The 17175-nt window shown below is 42.4% G+C and overlaps 1 protein-coding gene across 1 annotated transcript in view; it reads left to right on the forward strand.

Annotated features, from left to right (window-relative positions):
* The first annotated feature begins 551 nt into the window (after positions 1–551).
* Positions 552–17175, forward strand: part of tex264b (testis expressed 264, ER-phagy receptor b) — a 55675-nt gene continuing 39051 nt past the window's right edge. The window contains exons 1-2 of the mRNA XM_076268414.1: positions 552–1186; positions 10905–11126. Coding sequence (XP_076124529.1) covers positions 929–1186; positions 10905–11126 — 480 coding nt within the window. The 5' untranslated portion in view covers positions 552–928. The remainder of the gene's footprint in view (positions 1187–10904; positions 11127–17175) is intronic.

The raw sequence follows: 17175 nt of genomic DNA on the forward strand, positions 1-17175 counted from the left end.
TTTATTTTCCTTTTGACAATACCTCAAACATTTTCTATGGGGTTCAGGTCAGGTGAGTTGGCTGGCCAATCAAGCACAGGAATACCATGGTCAGCAAACCACTTTTGGCACTGTGGGTAGGCCTAGGCGCCAAGTCCTGTTGGAATAGGAAACAACAACCAAACTAATTTAAAGTGTTGGTCTGGTTTTAAAAGCAAGCATGCATTTGTTTATTTAAAATTGAACCAAGAATTAAAAAAAGCAAACTAACAAACAATAAACAATTGGTTACCAGAGGATCTTGACTGCACTTATGTAGAGACCATCAGGCTATTATGAAAAGGGGGATTTTTCTATTTATCATATGCTGCTTGGATCTTGGATTGAGTGCATTCGTGGGTTTATTTAACATAAGATTATCAGTTAGTTATTTTAACAAGGGTCAATAAACGGATACATTTTTTTACATTACTCTCATTATGGACAAAGCCCGTTTAAATTTCTCTGTTATGGAAAAGTGACAACCCGGAAGTGAAAGCACTGAACTCGAGAGCGTTCCTTTCACTCACAGCTGAACCAGAGCCCTTCTGGCTGAACGAAAAGTAATGTTTGAATGGAATTCAAGTTCAGCAGCCTCTCGGTCTGTCAGAGAGGGTAAATGTTTCTACCAGATTACAGAAAAGCACATCGCCGAGTCTCTTCCAACTCCAAGTCACCACGTTTTAAAAACGAATTTTACACGTTCTTTAGTCAGCTGTATGCCTTAAAGACACTAACGTTAGTTAGCCAACAACTCTACGATAACCTGCTAGCTAGCTACCTAACAGGTAAATTGTAACATGTAACATCGGCTAATTCGTCTGGTTTTACTGAGATTGAGGTTAGTAGGTTAGAGCAAGGCGCGGCTGTTCCTAAATGATCTCCACAGAGTCTATTGCCATTGATAGACATGTCTGGATGGCAGGTCCTCGGAGTTGTCGGCATCTTAATATTAAGTCTGCTGTTGATGGCCGTCGGGTACGTGATGTACTCGGGCCTTTTTTCCGAAATTATTATCCGGACCGGGTCACCTCCAATGAGAAATATCACAATTGCCTACAAGTTTAAGCAAGGACCTTACAAAGACTGTGGAGCGCTCTTTACAGAGTGTAGTAAACTTGGTCCGAAGCTCTCCACCATTGGGGTTTTCTACGATGATCCAAAAAAGGTGAGGGTCAGTTAGGATGACTACAGGGTGTTCTTGGTGGGTGAATTATAATAATAAGTGCCTATACACATCTGATAACTTAAAAAATAGAATTGTACAGTCAATCATAAAATTAACTCATTAGATTATTCTGTTCTGTGTTTGCTGAGGTTCTTAGCCAATGGAGGTGATCAGAAATGTATTTCAGGTCTGATGTAAGTCATATTGCCAGAGTGGGGAGGGATTGGACACCAACAGTTAGCTTGACCTGTGTCTATCCAGTAGTAGGCTATCCAGCACCACAGACCATACAATTGTCCTCATTTGAATGTAATGTCATGTGTGACATTTGGTGTTATCCAAATGAGCCGATAAAAGAACACAGAAACACAAGCCATTAAGAAAACGTACGGTGTATTATGACCATTAGAGAAAAATAGAAGAATAGTTGTAAGCTAGTCAGTAAATTATGCCATTTCAATGTGATAAAAAAAAACATTCAAATCCAGTTACCATGTATCCCAAGACACACTAGTAGGCCTAATCATGATTGTATAGCCAGATAGAGTTCAAAGTTTGTTTCATTCATAATATCTTAATGCACTTTCCACCGATAGTAGAATGACATATTAGAAAGCAACTATGTTATTTAATGTAATGTGGACACTTTTTTGTTTTGGTAGTGGGATATGTACAAGTAAAGACTTGCTGAAACAGGAGGTTTAGGCCTCCCATATAGCTGTTATAGTCGGTTAACATAACTATGTCGGTTGTGCTACCGTTCCTTTTATCTGAAGCCATCATTTGTCAAGTCTGCATTGACAGATCATTATTATTGACCTTACCTGCTACTATGCAATGCTTTGTTTTTTCCAGGTACAATGATAAAGCTTGATTAATCAGATCTGTTTTCCACCACTAGGGAGCAGTGTTGCTTTGTGTACCATAGTGTGCGTGATGGGTTTTGTGTGAGGGGGTGGAATACGTTGTACATTTTTCTCCATTATCAGATGTGAAAAATAGAATTTAATTTTACACAGGCTTGATATCCTGTGTTTTCACAATGAGTTTCTTGTTATCATGACAGATGTCATCACTGCTGTGGCTTCAATTGGAGCTTTATTTCTTGGTTTTCGTGTTCCCTGGCAATTTCTCTAGGATCCAAACAATGTTTTGAATGATTGAGTGTACACCCTTGGCCTCAAATATGCTCAATATTTGCACACAAGAATATTGTGAAATATTGCATATTAACTTGGAATTGCTGTAGCCTATAGTCTATCAAATGGTACAGTTGTACCAGAAACCACCCCCCCCCCCCCCATCCCCCCCAAAGCACAGAGACAATGCTAGCCAGAAACATTTCAATGCTATGGTTTGTGTGAAATCGGAGATTAGGCTACCTTGTTTGTAGGATAACATGGCTTTAAGGTGTTTTCCCCTCGTTCAGCCTAATGGCGTGCTTCTGTCTTGGCTTGTCTCTCTGTATCTGGTTGCACTCTGTTGGGGGTCTTTCTAGTTAGGCCTTGAGTGTTAGCACAGCTGTACTACAGGCATAAGGCACAGGACTGTGTTTGACCCTTGAGGTCAAAGTCACCCATAATAAACATTTTGCTGCTTTGGAAGCCAGTCCTGGTCCATTGAATGAATGTAGCTACTTCTCTCTCCCTCTTTCTCTCTCTCTCTTTTTCTCTCTCACTCTCTCTCTCTCTCTCTCTCTTTCCCCCCTCTCTCTCTGACAGTTCCAGTATTGATGAACTACTGAGTCAGTCATAGCCTGAAATGTTGTGTTGTGTTTAAGAGGCTGTTTTTCAGTACACAGGGATTGATGAGGGTATTTATTGACATTCACATCATTGAATGAACTATACCTGACATGATGAATGTTCTTGTTTTTGTAACATCAAGTTAATGTGGGCATATCAGATCGGGATAATGTTATTGTGAGTGTATATTGGTCGACACAACACTAATTGTGTTAAATAACATATTTGGTAGGGCTGACTGATTCATCGATTTTTAATTGAAATCACAATTTCAACAAATGCAGTTAACAAATTGCCATTGCTGCAATTAATTATTCAGCTCATGACTATTGATTATTTTTGAGGATTTTGAGTTAATTTACAAACAATCAAGCAAATGCACTATGCAAAACCTATTGTTGAGTTATTGACTTTCAGAAATTATATCGCTAATCAGATCCCAATATCTGTAAGAAAAATTGCATATATTTTTCCTACATCTAGCCCTAATATTTGGATGTTCCCAAAGACCAACACTTGATTGAAAACACATTCTCAGCTCTCATGGAACTAAAATATACTTTTACTGTTACCTCACCATCTAAATGTTCACTGGTTGCATCTTTGATAAATAATTTTGTCCAAGGTTGAGTTCATATTCTGTTTGTATTTGTTGAAGAAGTCAAATGCTTTCATTTTTATTACCCTAAGTAACAGTTTCACTAAGTTCAGTGCAACACTCAGATTCCCCTTCTTTTCCATCACAGAAAAAAGAGAAATTGACGGGAGTAATGCGTGGCTGTGTGTTGTCAAGAGATCATGACTGACTAGACCACGAGGCTCTGATGTTTGATGTGATTGGGTCTGATTGGTGCCTCCTCTCAGCCCAATAGCACATGAAATAGATGGTGGTTGTCTGTTCCTCAGTGCACTTCGCTCTTCGGTTGTGATCTCAGACCCTAGGCCTTGTGATGTGACCAGCAGGACTTCCCTCCCTGCCGGTTTCATCCATTATGCAGACACTTGATCTTCTCTGAGTCACAGGAATCCTCCTGTGCCATGTGGCGAAGCAAGAATTCAATCTGACAAGAAAGGATACTCAACCGTACTGTTTGTGCAAAGTTTCTCATCCTTCGAAAGCAAATGAGAGTAAAGCTGAAGCTGTTGACCTGGCAAGAAGGAGGCATCAGTGTGAAAACGTTTTTTTTAAAGAATTGTCTATTCTGAGTTGTGTGGTGTTTGTCTGCTCTAATGGCAGTATTTAGCCTCTCATTTATGCTGCAAGGCGGGAATAATGTTTGTGATTGAATGTGATGACCTCTGGGGTCATCTGTTTTCACAAAAACATCTTTGATTGTAGCCTTGGCTATCATCAAGTCTGTGATATGGATCAGGTCACAGGAAATTATCACTCCAGACCAGGATGCACACAGGAAATCTGTCAACACCCACCCCTAGGATATACCATCATTGACTGGAGGAGACATTCACACGCTTTCCAGTGAAAGCCGTTAAAAGCAATCTTGCAAAAAAAGCAAAAAAAAAATGACACCCCTCCCTTTCATGCTCCTGTTAAAGGTGCGATTTGTAGGATTGTTAACGAACGTTCTGTAGGCCAAAATCAAAACACTGGTGAACGTTTTCAAGACTACCAGACGCGAGCCTCTTCTGGGTTGCCAGATGTAATGAAGACTTAGCTAACGTTAGTTGACCTGCAGCTGCTTTAATGTTTCTCCAACCATGACCCAGCTACACATTACGGAAACAGTGAAAACAAAAAATACCTCTCTAACCAACGTAACATATTTAGCTGAAGTTAGCGATGCAGATGAAGTTTAGCATAGGCTACCTGTATAGACCCTTTCAAGAGAGTTCCATTATCAGCATCATAGTTGGCCCCACAAGACTTCCTTTTTTAACATAGGAAGTAGATTGGGAACCAAATAGAATGTTCAAGCATTGTTTTTGTTTTTATTGTTGAAAGGGTCTATAGACCCTTTCAAGATAGTTCCATTATCAGCATCATAATTGGCCCCACAAGGCTTTCGTTTTAACATTCCATATGTTATCTTAATGCAGAGGAAGTAGACTGGGAACCAAATAGAATGTTCAAGCATTGTTTTTGTTTTTATTGTTGAAAGGGTCTATATGCTAATGAAAAGGCAGTGGCCCACCACGAGGAGCAATTAAGTATTTACGAAAAGTGTGTTGGATTAGAGTTACCTAATCCAACTTTTTCAATCTCACCAATCCAATCTCACTTTTTAGGCGAAAACTACAGTAAGGTGGAGGGACTATGAACCCTTGAGACAAATTGGGTATACCTTGTTTTACAGGAAGCAGTAGTCTTCTAGAGACATGCCTGAAAAACCCACAGGGTCCACAAAGAGCAGTTGAACATCTTAAAGGCTGGTTAAGCAACCACCTATTCTAATGGTTAATTTGGGGACCTTGCATCTCACACAAATCCATGCTATAATCTCTTATTGTCGTCATTGTGCCATGATAGGACACAGAGCATCACACAGTTGTTGCCATGGTAAGACACAGAGCATCACACAGTTGTGTACTTAAACAGCCATGTCCATAGTTTTTGTTTCTATTCTGTAGTAGGGCTGCTCGATTATGGCAAAAATCATCACCACGATTATTTTGTTCAATATTGAGCTCACGATTACTCAGTTATTTTGGAACTATCATCCATTTTCAAAACGTAATTTTTGTACATTTTTAAATTGATTTTTTTAATGTAATCCAACAGAAAAAAATAGTCTAGAGTGAAGCGCTGTGAATACTTTCGGTATGCACTGTAGTTAGGCTATCTGGGATGATGTATCCTATGACTATAGATGTTTCTTATGTTAGCTGGAATGATGTATGACTTGATAGATGTGCCCTGTATTTTAGCTAGGATGATGCGACTCCATAGACATACCTGTATGAAGTAGCTGGAGTGTCGTGTGTGAGTTAGGCGTACTGGGATGGTTTGTGACTAGATAGACATGCCCCGTATGAGTTGTCCAAAGCCATCTTTGTAACTGCCCCCCGGTCTCTCCCTTCCTCTTATTCCCAGGCCTCCAATTAGTAGCTGGCTCAGGCCCCCACTCACTTAGCATACAAGCCTGGCCAAGTTCAGCGATCCAACACGGCTAACTGGCATAATGATCTCAGTTCATTAGGAGCCCACAGTGTCACTTGCAGTCCCAAGGTCAGAAGCTTTCATGGAGACTGCTTTTTCTCATCGACTCAGTGGGGTTTGAAAACAACAAGCACCCCCCGGCATGAGAAGATTTCCCCTCAGCAGCCTCTCAGGCCTCAGTGCTCGTGTGTTGGGATGGTTTCTGATGTGTTATGGCCTTCACTCACCAAACAGTCAGCTACAGTGTGAAATAGACAGGAGACCATATTGTTTTAGCCTTTTCCCTACTACGTGGGATAAACCCATTTTGAAATTGCTTCCATCTGTTTGTCCATCCATCCTTCTGTGTGTCCACTCACCTGACTGTAAGAGTTTTGGTCCGATGTAGGCTTCACTTTTCTATACAAAACAGAGGGTCACCATATCTTGGTTCTCTAACATGATTATCCAGGTCTTGCTCGTAGTCCAGACTCCAGATGCTGGAATTTGGTTTCACTTTGGTTAGTATTGTGTGACAGGGGTATAGGGTCTGGTCTGATCTGCGGTATTGTACACTGGCCTTTTCCAACAGGGTTGTATAGGAGAAGGACTGATTGAACGTGTGAGTGGCTGTTAGTTTGACTGTATTGAAATCAGTGGCCCTTTTTGTATCTATGAAATGGCAAATTAGATACATGAGCGTTTCTCTTCGTAAGGTGGTAACACCTGGTTTAGTATAGACTGTGATATGTTTTATGGAGGTCTGATATTTAAACCTTCTGTTGTGTGGACTAGATGGAAAGTCTGGATACTCTTGATATCTGTTCCCACGTCAGAAAAAGAAAAATTGTGTATCCATTTGAAAGGAAAATATTGTTATTATCATTTGTACTGATTTGCAATCTCAGTGTTGGGGAGGAGAGCACACAGTGTGGTTGGAGGAGTGCGATGCACGCTGTCACTGAAGTGGGCCATTTCATTTCATCAGAGGTGATGAAATCTCTACCTTGAGGAAAATAGCCTAGATGAGCAGCGACTCGCCCCGGGGAGGACAGTCCACCTCCCACATCTAATCACAAGCCCAGGTGGGAAATCCAGGGAGGCCTCCTAATGGGGGTCTAATTCATTAGCCTACTCCGGCACAGCTCTAGATAGTAAGGTCTCTGAGCGGGTCACAGAGACACAGCTAAGAAAAGAAGCAGAGTGCAGGGGAGCGGGCTTCTCATCGAAAGAGCTGGGCCGGCTTTGTGCCCAGAGCTACCCTGGAGCTGTTCCCAGATGGCCCCTTTGTGCGCTGCGCCGTCATGACTATTTGGTGGGCCGTGACCTCCAGAGAGGGGCTCAGTCCTGTACGGTCTCCTCTGGAGAGGGAGGGCCTCAGCAGAAGCGTGCAGCAGGAGACCAGCTGGAAATGACTTGAGCGGCAGGGTGCATGCAGATCCGCCCCTGTTTCTGTTTTTTCCCCCCTTTTCCGTTTTCCGCCAGTGCGTCGAGCAGCCTTCAGCAGCTCCTGATATCTCACAGTGAGGCAAGGATGGAACACTTCAGGAGGCTCTCTTTGAACAACACTGTGTGTGTTTGTCTGTGTGCACGTGTGTGTGTGTATGAATGTGTGCGCTTGTGTGTACTCTTTTGTGTGTGTTTGTGTGTTTGTTTGTGCGTGTGTGAGCAAGAGAAAGGATGAGTGAGCGTGAGGGTGGTTATTGCGCATTAAGTGCATCAGGGTTTTTTTCAGTTCTTTTTTTTCTGATAGCCTGGCGCAGTTTAATTTAGATAATAATGATTAGGCAGTGTCAGACACTGATGCGTGTTGACACTGGTGATGACACATCAACAGTGCGTGGTATCTCGCTCGTCTGCCTTGCCAGGGATACACGTGACATTTGATGCTAGCGCTCTTCAGCGCTAGCACCAGCAGCAGGGTCATTCCATTTGAAAACAGCCAATATCGGGGTATCATCAACTACCACTACCAGTTTCCAGCCCTCTACCACTATTAGAACAGATGTTGCTTCCAAAAATGACAAAAGATGAAATGTGAAATTCCAATGTGTCAATTAGGGCCGTCACACCCGAAATTCAAATGGACGCCACAGGCAAACCGTTTGAGATGTTGACCTGAAACTTCAGATTCCTTTGTTTGGTAACATAAGGCATATATTCACCGCTTTTCAGCAAAATCTGAGAGGTGTCATGTACATGGGTGACTGAGTTGGCGTGGAATGACCCAGCAGTGAGTGTTGTATCGCCAAGTTGGAAAGAGTCTCTGGTGTTAGTTGGTGTTAGAATAGTTTTATTGTTAGCGATGGATATTCATCTTTAAATCGTGTCCTCAAAAACCGTGCGTGGAGGATGTTGGTTGATTGAAGGCCTACTCTTAGGGATGTCTTGAATCTAGCATAGGGAGTCTTTGTGAGGCCTTTAGATGGATGTAGTGCAACTTCAGGTTTACACTGTAATGATTAGAAACATGACAGACATGTTGAGAGGGAATGTAAAGGTAGAAAGAGACAGATCGAGATTGAGTTTGCTGCTCGGCAAGGTGGAAGTAATGGAGGTCACATTGTCGTGATTCACCACCTCAAACTTTTTTGAGTTTTAAAAGAATTGAGCTCTGCTGCATGAATGCTAAGTTTCTCATGTGAGTGAATCCCATGTCCATGAAAAGGCCAGAATGTTCTTTAACGGCTGTGATGGGGAAGACAATAGATAATTCCCTGAGGCACATGATACACACACACACACACACACACACACACACACACACACACAACCACACAATATGAGAGAGAGAGAAAGAGAGAGAGCGCGTAGAGATAAAAAGAATCCATCTGACTGGCCCTTCCTCATGTCTGTGTGAACAGATAGACATGGCGAGGGTGAGTCTGGTTTAGTCTAGTCCAGTGGTGGAGGAAGTACTGAATCTCATACTTAAGTAAAAGTACAAATACACAGAGAAATATTTACTTTAGTAAAAGGAAAAGTACCACAAGGACAACCCTACTTAAGTAAAAGTAAAAAGTACCTGCTTTTAAATGTCCTTTAAGTATTAAAAGTAAATGTATTTGCATAATGATTTATTCTCTTAATATCTATATTCTAAAAGAAAAATTAGTATGGGCTGTGGCATTTTAATTAAGCTAGTTTTAGGTTATACTCGACTAGATAGTTTTAAGCTAATGCAATTGTGCTTACCATCTGTACATTCTGACCTACAATTCTAGAGACTGTAATTCTGGCTATCTACTAGGGTGATCTGCTGAGTAAAATATCATTCAGCAAAACACGAGAGCCTGAAGTTTAACGGGGTAGACAAGGGAAACGTCGGGTGGATAATGCCAATTCTGCTGATTGAACAGAAAAGTTGCTGAGAAAGGTGTCTTTATGATTAGGTTCAGTTTCACTTGCGCAGACGCACATAGACATTGAATGAGCGCTCACATTTCTACCCCCCAATTGTAGGCTATGCCTCTTTATTTGATCACACACAATTAAGAAATATTTCCTAATCTGGAAAATGCTACGTTTTTTTCGGCCAGCGGTTCTATAATAGTCTACCATTCATTTGTGCCGCAAATGATCAGATGTGTGACAGAAGCATGGACATAGCCTGTAACTTCGCTGATCCGCGGATAGCAATCTCATCGGAGAGGAGGCCCTAACGCTGCAGATAACAGAGAGAAAGGCACAGAACACAGCTGCATTGTCCAGTGTAGCCATGGTCTGGTGAATATAGCCTACCGAATGCAGATGGCTACAAGCTCACGCTTTGCCTGGTCTAGATAAGACTAAGCTTATGTTTCAAAGATTTAGAAGCTGGGCACGTAGCGTTCCAGAATCTTATAGCAACCCCCCCCCCCCCCTGGTAAAACAAGCGTGTTTGTCAGAGAGCAAAAAAATCTGATCATAAAATGTATCGTAAAAAGGAACGATGGTGTTGTAGAAATGTAGCGGAGTAAAAGTACAGATAATTGCTGTAAAATGTAACGAAGTAAAAGTCAAAAGTATGCACTATAAATTTTACTTAAGTAAAGTACAAATACGTGGAAAATTTACTTAAGTACAGTAAGAAGTATTTGTACTTCGTTACATTCCACCATGGTCTAGTCTTCCCACCACTCTGTTCCTCATTCATCATGATGCCTCCTGTGGCTGACTGATCAGATCTGCACTCCTCCCATGAGGGACTCACACACACACACACACACAGTGCTGAATGCTGACAGCGAGGGTTCATTTGGTACGTTTGGAGTATGATGGCCGCTGTAGACTCTCCACAAAAAGCCATAGAAAGTGTAGATCTGCTGAGTCAGAATAAATAGTGAATACTAAATAAATGTTTGCCTCAATCCAGTAAAAATGTTGCTCATTTATATGAAAGACATATATGTATTTTAATAATATAGACTGATAACCAGTCTCTACTATAAAAGTCTGAGTTGGTTGGGGAGGGGCCTTAATGCCTTTTCTCATGACTCAGCTGTTTTTGTCCCTTACATTTTGTTTACTATTAGTGCCTACACAAGAAGATGGTGGTCCCTTGTCTCATTTGCATTTGTACAGAGAAACTTTAAAGTTTAACAAGAGTTGGTGAAGGCAGCCAACATTTTGAAGGTGTTAAATCGGCACAAACATGCTGATTTACCCCGTACATTTACATTGCCTCAGCAGTGCATACATCCGTAAGTACATATGGAACTGAAACCGGTGCTTGTTATCCCTCATGATTTATATAATGTGTGTGTGTGTGTGTGTGTGTGTGTGTGTGTGTGTGTGTGTGTGTGTGTGTGTGTGTGTGTGTGTGTGTGTGTGTGTGTGTGTGTGTGTGTGTGTGTGTGTGTGTGTGTGTGTGTGTGTGTGTGTGTGTGTGTTGTAGGTGCCTGGGCCCTTGTGTCGATGTGCGGTGGGCAGTGTCTTGAGCGAGGCGGTCGGTGCCCCCTGTGCGGAGACACAGCTTCGCTACGAGGTGGCCGGCTTCCGTCTCTTCTCCTTCCCCGAGGTCACACACGCCGTGTGTGCCAGCTTCCCCCACCGCACCTCCCTCTCCATCTTCCTCGGGGTCCAGCGCGTCTACCCGCAACTGGACGCCTACATTAAGGTATGTGTCTTCGCATTACAGGAGGCTTTCCATTCTTAGTTATTGTTATGGATTCCTAGAGGTGTGCACCCTACTGTAGATAGACCCATGCATACCTACCCACAGTATGTTCTATGGACCCTTTCAACAAGGTAAACAAAAACAATGCTTGAACATTCTATTTGGGCCCCAATCTACTTCCTCTGCATTAACATAACATATGGAATGTTAAAAAGGAAGTCTTGTGGGGCCAACTATGATGCTGATAATGAAAATTCCATGAAAGGGTCTTATAGACCCTTTCAAGAGAGTTCCATTATCAGCATCATAGTTGGCCCCACAAGACTTCCTTTTTAACATTCCATATGTTATCTTAAGGGACCCAAATAGAACGTTCAAGCATTGTTTTTATTGTTGAAAGGGTCTATATAGCTTCCCATTATAAGCCCGGCTTGACTATTGGTCTCTTAGAGGGAAGTTTGTGTTTCTTACTCGCGTGGTTCCTTGTAGTTCCATGCACACACTCGTGCAAACACACATGTGGCAGCCGTGGCCCACTGGTTGGCGCTCTGGACCGGTAACTGGAGGGTTGCCGGTTCGAGCCCCAACCAATGGGAACGGCTGAAGTGCCCTTGAGCAAGGCACCTAACCCCTCACTGCTCCCAGAGCGCCGCTGTTGTTGCAGGTAGCTCACAGCACCGGGATTAGTGTGTTTGCTTCACCTCACTGTGTGTGTTCACTGTGTGCTGAGTGTGTTTCACTAATTCACGGATTGGGAAAAATGCAGAGACCAAATTTCCCTCACGGGATCAAAAGAGTATATATACTTACTTATAAATGCACCCATGTAGACCTCTGCAACTCAAAAATGGTTCCCAGTACACATAAACACACAAAGATGTGGAAAGTGCTAAAATATATAGGGCAGTACTCCATGGGCCTGGAAGATCCATTCAGGCTTTTTTAAGCTCTTACTCTGGACTATTCGGCTCTATTTGGGCATTTTGGGCCCTAAAGGAATATATGTGTGCGCACATAATTGGGGCTACTTTAAGGAATTTCCATTTTTAAAGAGCGCTGCTGTTCACTGGGTGTCTGACTAAGGAGTTACACAATTTTAATCTGTCTTTTACTTTCTCTACCTTCTGTTTTTTATGGTTTTTCAATATTCTATTTGGTGTACTTTAGTTTTTAACTGTTGTTTTTAACTATTGTTTTTAACTTTTGTTTTTAGCTATTGCCCTTTTATGCTTTTATTTACTATTATTTTTCCCTTTTGTTTATGTCTATGAAATGTGGTATATAACTTATGGGTGGTGGTAGTGTAGTGGTTAAGGTCTAGCATGCAGTAGCCTGAAAGTTGTCGGTTCAATTCCCAGCTTTCACCGTTGTGCCCTTGAGCAAGGCACTTAACCCCAAGTTGCTCCGGGGACAATGTGATCCCTTGTAATATAGCTGACATATGTCAGTCACTTTGGTCAAGAAGTGTCTGCTAAATGTAATGTAATGTAATGTAATGTAATGTAATATAAACAAACTTGCCTTACTGGGAAGAGTAGCCTGACAGGGGCTTCTGGGAGAGAAAATGAGCAAGGCATGTAAAAGGTGGTTGGTTGAGGTGAGCGTGGCCAACTCACCGTCCGACTGCCTCTGGCATATCATGTCCCTTGAGAGGTTGCGTAGGGGTAAGCTGCTGACCAGGTTCCAGGATTAATTTTGTGGCCCATTGGGTGCCACATCACTGGGGGCGGGGGGGGGGGGGGGGGGGGGTGTTGTTTGTTTGTGTGTGTGTGTGTGTGTGTGTGTGTCGGTGGGTGTGGGAACAGGTGTGCCTGTTGAATGTGTCTTGGCATGTCCTTGTATGTGTGCAAGTGTGTGTTTGTGTGTGTTTCTGTCCTGTCCTCAGAAGAGTGTAGGTGTGTGTATAATGTGTATGTGTGTGTGTGTGTGTGTGTGTGTGTGTGTGTTTCTGTAGGCATGCATGTGTGTGTGTGTGTGTGTATTTGTGTTTGTTTATGTGCTGTCCCCTGGGGCTTGCTCTGCCATCTGCCTTGTTGTGGCTCCACTGACCTGACACTCTTGGATTGGAAACACCTGTCCTCTCCCTGGGTCTGTCCAGCCTCCATCTGTCCATCAGTTTCTTACGCTTCTTACCATCCTTCTTAAATTCCTCACAATACAAACTCTCTCTCTCTCTCCCTCTCTCTCTCTCCCTCTCTGTCTCTCTCTCTTTCACACATTCTCTACTTTGTCCTTTTTTCTCTCTTCTCTGTCCTTTTTTTCGCCCTTCTTTCTCTCATTTCTCTCTTCTCTCTCTCTCCCTGTCTGTCTCTTTATCTCTCTCTCTCTAACTCTCCCTCTCTGTCTTGCTCTTTCTCCGTCAATCTTTCTCTCTCCTTCTCTCTTTCTGTGTAAAACCATGATTCCAAAGTATCAGCTGCCTTTGAATATGTATGGCAGCGTGGCAGATATTTGAGGTGTCACTATTGATCAGAAAACTCTGTGGTCTGTAGTCTGACCTTTACCGAGACATTTAGCTCTGTGGAATTGATGCAGACCAAGCAACAAATGAACAAACAAACAGTGAGAATAACAGGCAACCCCTGCAGACATGTCAAGTTTGTGGAGGCTAGTTGATGCAAGACTGATCGCCTGTGCTTCTGTTTTGATATTTAATGTTGTCTGGAAGTATTTTTCTGTAATTAATGTTTCATATGCAGTGTTGTTTTCTGCTCTCATGGACTGCTGCTGTGGAACAATTAGATTCTTCTTGTTGGCACAGCCAGCATTGGCGTCTGTGGAGCGAAACGCCTAGGATTTCTCTCCAATCTCGGCAGGACACACATGGAGCCTTTCCTGAGGAATTGCAATGTCACTGACTGCCTGATGAGCACTGAAGATTTCCTCAGGGAGCTAAAGCCTAATTTATGGTTCTCCGTCGGAGCGACACAAGAGCCTCTGCATTGTCGTGTGCCCCGCGTCATTGTCTGACATGCACCTAACTTTGTGTTGAAGTGACACAGATTGCCGGGATTGCGATTGGTCAACTCACCCCATGCGTTGATCGCTATGTAATTCAACAGCCAACTGTGGGTAGCAACAACATCCTAGTTCAGTGGCAGAAGATTTGCATATCACCATAGAAATAATTTTGGTTACAATGACAAGGTTATCCGATCGTACACTATCTATTTTCAGTACCCTTTTAAAATGCGTACTTCGCTAGCAGACAGTACTTTGTGGGCAGTTGTGGGAAGTTTAGTTTGCTACCATAACTGGCTTGCATACACCACACACAAATAAACATCAGATGTATATCTTTAGATTAGAATAATAGTGTTGTTGGAATATGCTGTGTCTTTCTCACAAGAAAAGGCCAAACAAACATTTGTAACACTTTCAACAAATTCACAGATTCACTTACAACAAACCTAACTTTGTTGTAAGTGAATCTGAGTTTTTATTTAGCATTGTTTGACAGTTGAACAGTGTGACTCTGCCACTTGGCACATACTGTACCGTTTCATCAGGCCAGTGTGCCCCCTGCATAAAGCCACTGATGCAGGTGGTGACCTCCCCCGCCGAGCGCTGAGGGGCAAGTACTCACCACGATCAGCTATCAAGCTGCCATGCTGTTGGTCAGTTGGCTTGTCCACAGTTTGCCAGAGATCTTGTGTAATAGTGTACCAGGATAATAATCTAAAAAAAATCCAATTTCTGAACAAGCTAAACTCCCTGGTTATTTTAAGGCTCTGATAGCATACATGCCTTGCTGTGCACTAAGTCTTAATTTATTCCTCTCGTCACACTTGTACTTCACACTTGTACTCCACTTCTACACATTCTTATACTACAATATCGTTCCAGCTGATAACTCCAGAGGTCCAGGCATAGCAATAAATGTTCTTCTTAGATTGAGTAGGTTAGGTATCACAAATAGGGTGACCACCCGTCCCGCGTAGCGCGTGCGCGCACAGCGTTTGAAGCCCAATTCATGCGTCCCGCAAATTGAGACTGTGTCACGCATAATCAATGCTTGCTCAAAAAAAAGTTGGTGCTCTATATCCTGCAGCCGGTTGCACCAGTTGAACGTAAGTTCCATCTTAGCTTAGTTCTAACGTAAACTACGTTGAAGTTTACGAGCTACTAAAATGTATCGGTTTGCACCAAACTGAATAGTTTCAACCAGGCGCGCCTGCAGGTGTACGTCCGTACGCACTGTGCGTACCATCAGGCTACTCAACGACATAAAATTTCCCTTGTGTGTGTGTGTAATGTGTATTCACACCAAATTGGCCCACCATACCTTCCCAACTATGCACAGTATCCCATTAGCTGCATGCCATCGGGCTATTTACAATCTTCTATTACGTGACTTAGTGAACACGTTATGAAAATTAACGCGCGCACATTTTGTTTGAGCAGGAGACAGAATATGCACGCAGGCACGCAACTAGGCTACTTGTTTTCTTTTACTCGGCTATCTATATGGTTATCAGCACACAATGTTGAGCTAATTCACTAACTCAATACTTATCATGGATATCACAAGTTTAAACAACGAAAACAGAAAGTATGGAGGCAGCAAAGCTAGAGGGGTTAAGAACAAGGTAGGCAATTGGTGTGCTTGTCAGAACGTTAGACTGCATTACAGCTGTTTAAAGCCAGACGTCACGGTACGCTAGAACAAAACAAGGTAACTTTCGCCTGTATAGGGCTGTATCAAGTTGTCCAAATGAATAGGTCATTGTAGACGTTGTTGTTGTATTATTGCATATGTATGTTGTTATGCTATGTAGGCTACTTTTACAATGCACGGGGCTAAAACCTGGAAACGGACAAATATTGTCCACGCATGATTTTTTTTTTTTTGGGGGGGGGGGGGGGTGATGGGTGTGCGTACCATAGCATTAATTCCTGCAGGCGCCCCTGGTTTCAACGTAACACCAGAGAATCGGTAGACGGGCTCTGGTAACACAAGTTATGACTTAAATTACACCCCCCTCTCCCTAGGTGTAAGGTCCGTCGTAGGTGAATTGTTAACATGGGTTTCTCATTTAAATTGTGGGGATGTTAAATTTAACAAAGTATAAGTCGAGAAGAGTTACATACGCGACCGATTACACACATTTAATTTAGCTAGGCTACTTGAGCAGTGCTTGAAAGTCGTTTGTATACACTGGAAATCATATGGACCTAGCAGTAGCCTACAAATAGGCTACCAAACATCTACCTATTATTACCACACAAAGCACATTTCATTGCTGTGGATTGATCTGTTATCAGAGATTTCATTAGCCATAGGCCTACTTGAAAGAGTGTTAACGTTACCGTTACCTTCACTAACGTTAACGTTATCCACTGCGGTAGCCTACGTTAGGCCAAGTGGTGGCTGAAATATTCCCAAAGCACATATAGCCTACAATAAAATAAAGTCTGTTATTTACAAATACAGTGTTATTTTATTCCATACAACAAAGTAATTGCGGAGGAAGTCAAACCTAGATGTGACTTTATCATACAACATTAGTGAACGTTAGGCTACCCAGAACACTGAACAGTTTTTTTCCCCCTGCGCCTGCCTTTACTAACATGCAAGTCCACCATCCTTCCTCCCCCTTCTCGTTCCGTGAACCTCTGGCGTTGTGAGTTAAGACTTTTTTTTTTAACTGTTCCTGTGGTGTTGAGCAACTACAATTCCTGTTAATCCTACAGTTTTACATTATAATTTATTTAAAGTGAATAAATAATGAAAAATAAATAAAATGAAATAGCTAAAGTAAATCGGAAGTGGAAGTGGAAGTGCATCTGTCAATTCATTGAATGTTCAAAGTATTATGAATCTTTATTTAGAAAAACAAAATACACATTGGTTGGCCTATTCATGATGCATCAGCAATTACACATGTTTAGGGGAATAGGGCATTATTAATATACCATGTAAGGTGGTATGTGCTAGAAATGGGTAAACCAATATCAGTGAGTCTGACCGTGAGGTGGGGGCACCGCCGCGCCAGGCAGTGTCCCACATTGTCCCTCAGAAACATACCCCTTGTCCCCCCTTGGGCTT

Source organism: Alosa pseudoharengus, unplaced genomic scaffold, assembly GCF_046254945.1.
Source record: "Alosa pseudoharengus isolate Yale_2024_CS ecotype anadromous, Long Island Sound unplaced genomic scaffold, YU_APseudo_1.1 YU_APseudo_1.1_scf_5, whole genome shotgun sequence".
In the NCBI taxonomy this organism is placed as follows: domain Eukaryota; kingdom Metazoa; phylum Chordata; class Actinopteri; order Clupeiformes; family Clupeidae; genus Alosa; species Alosa pseudoharengus.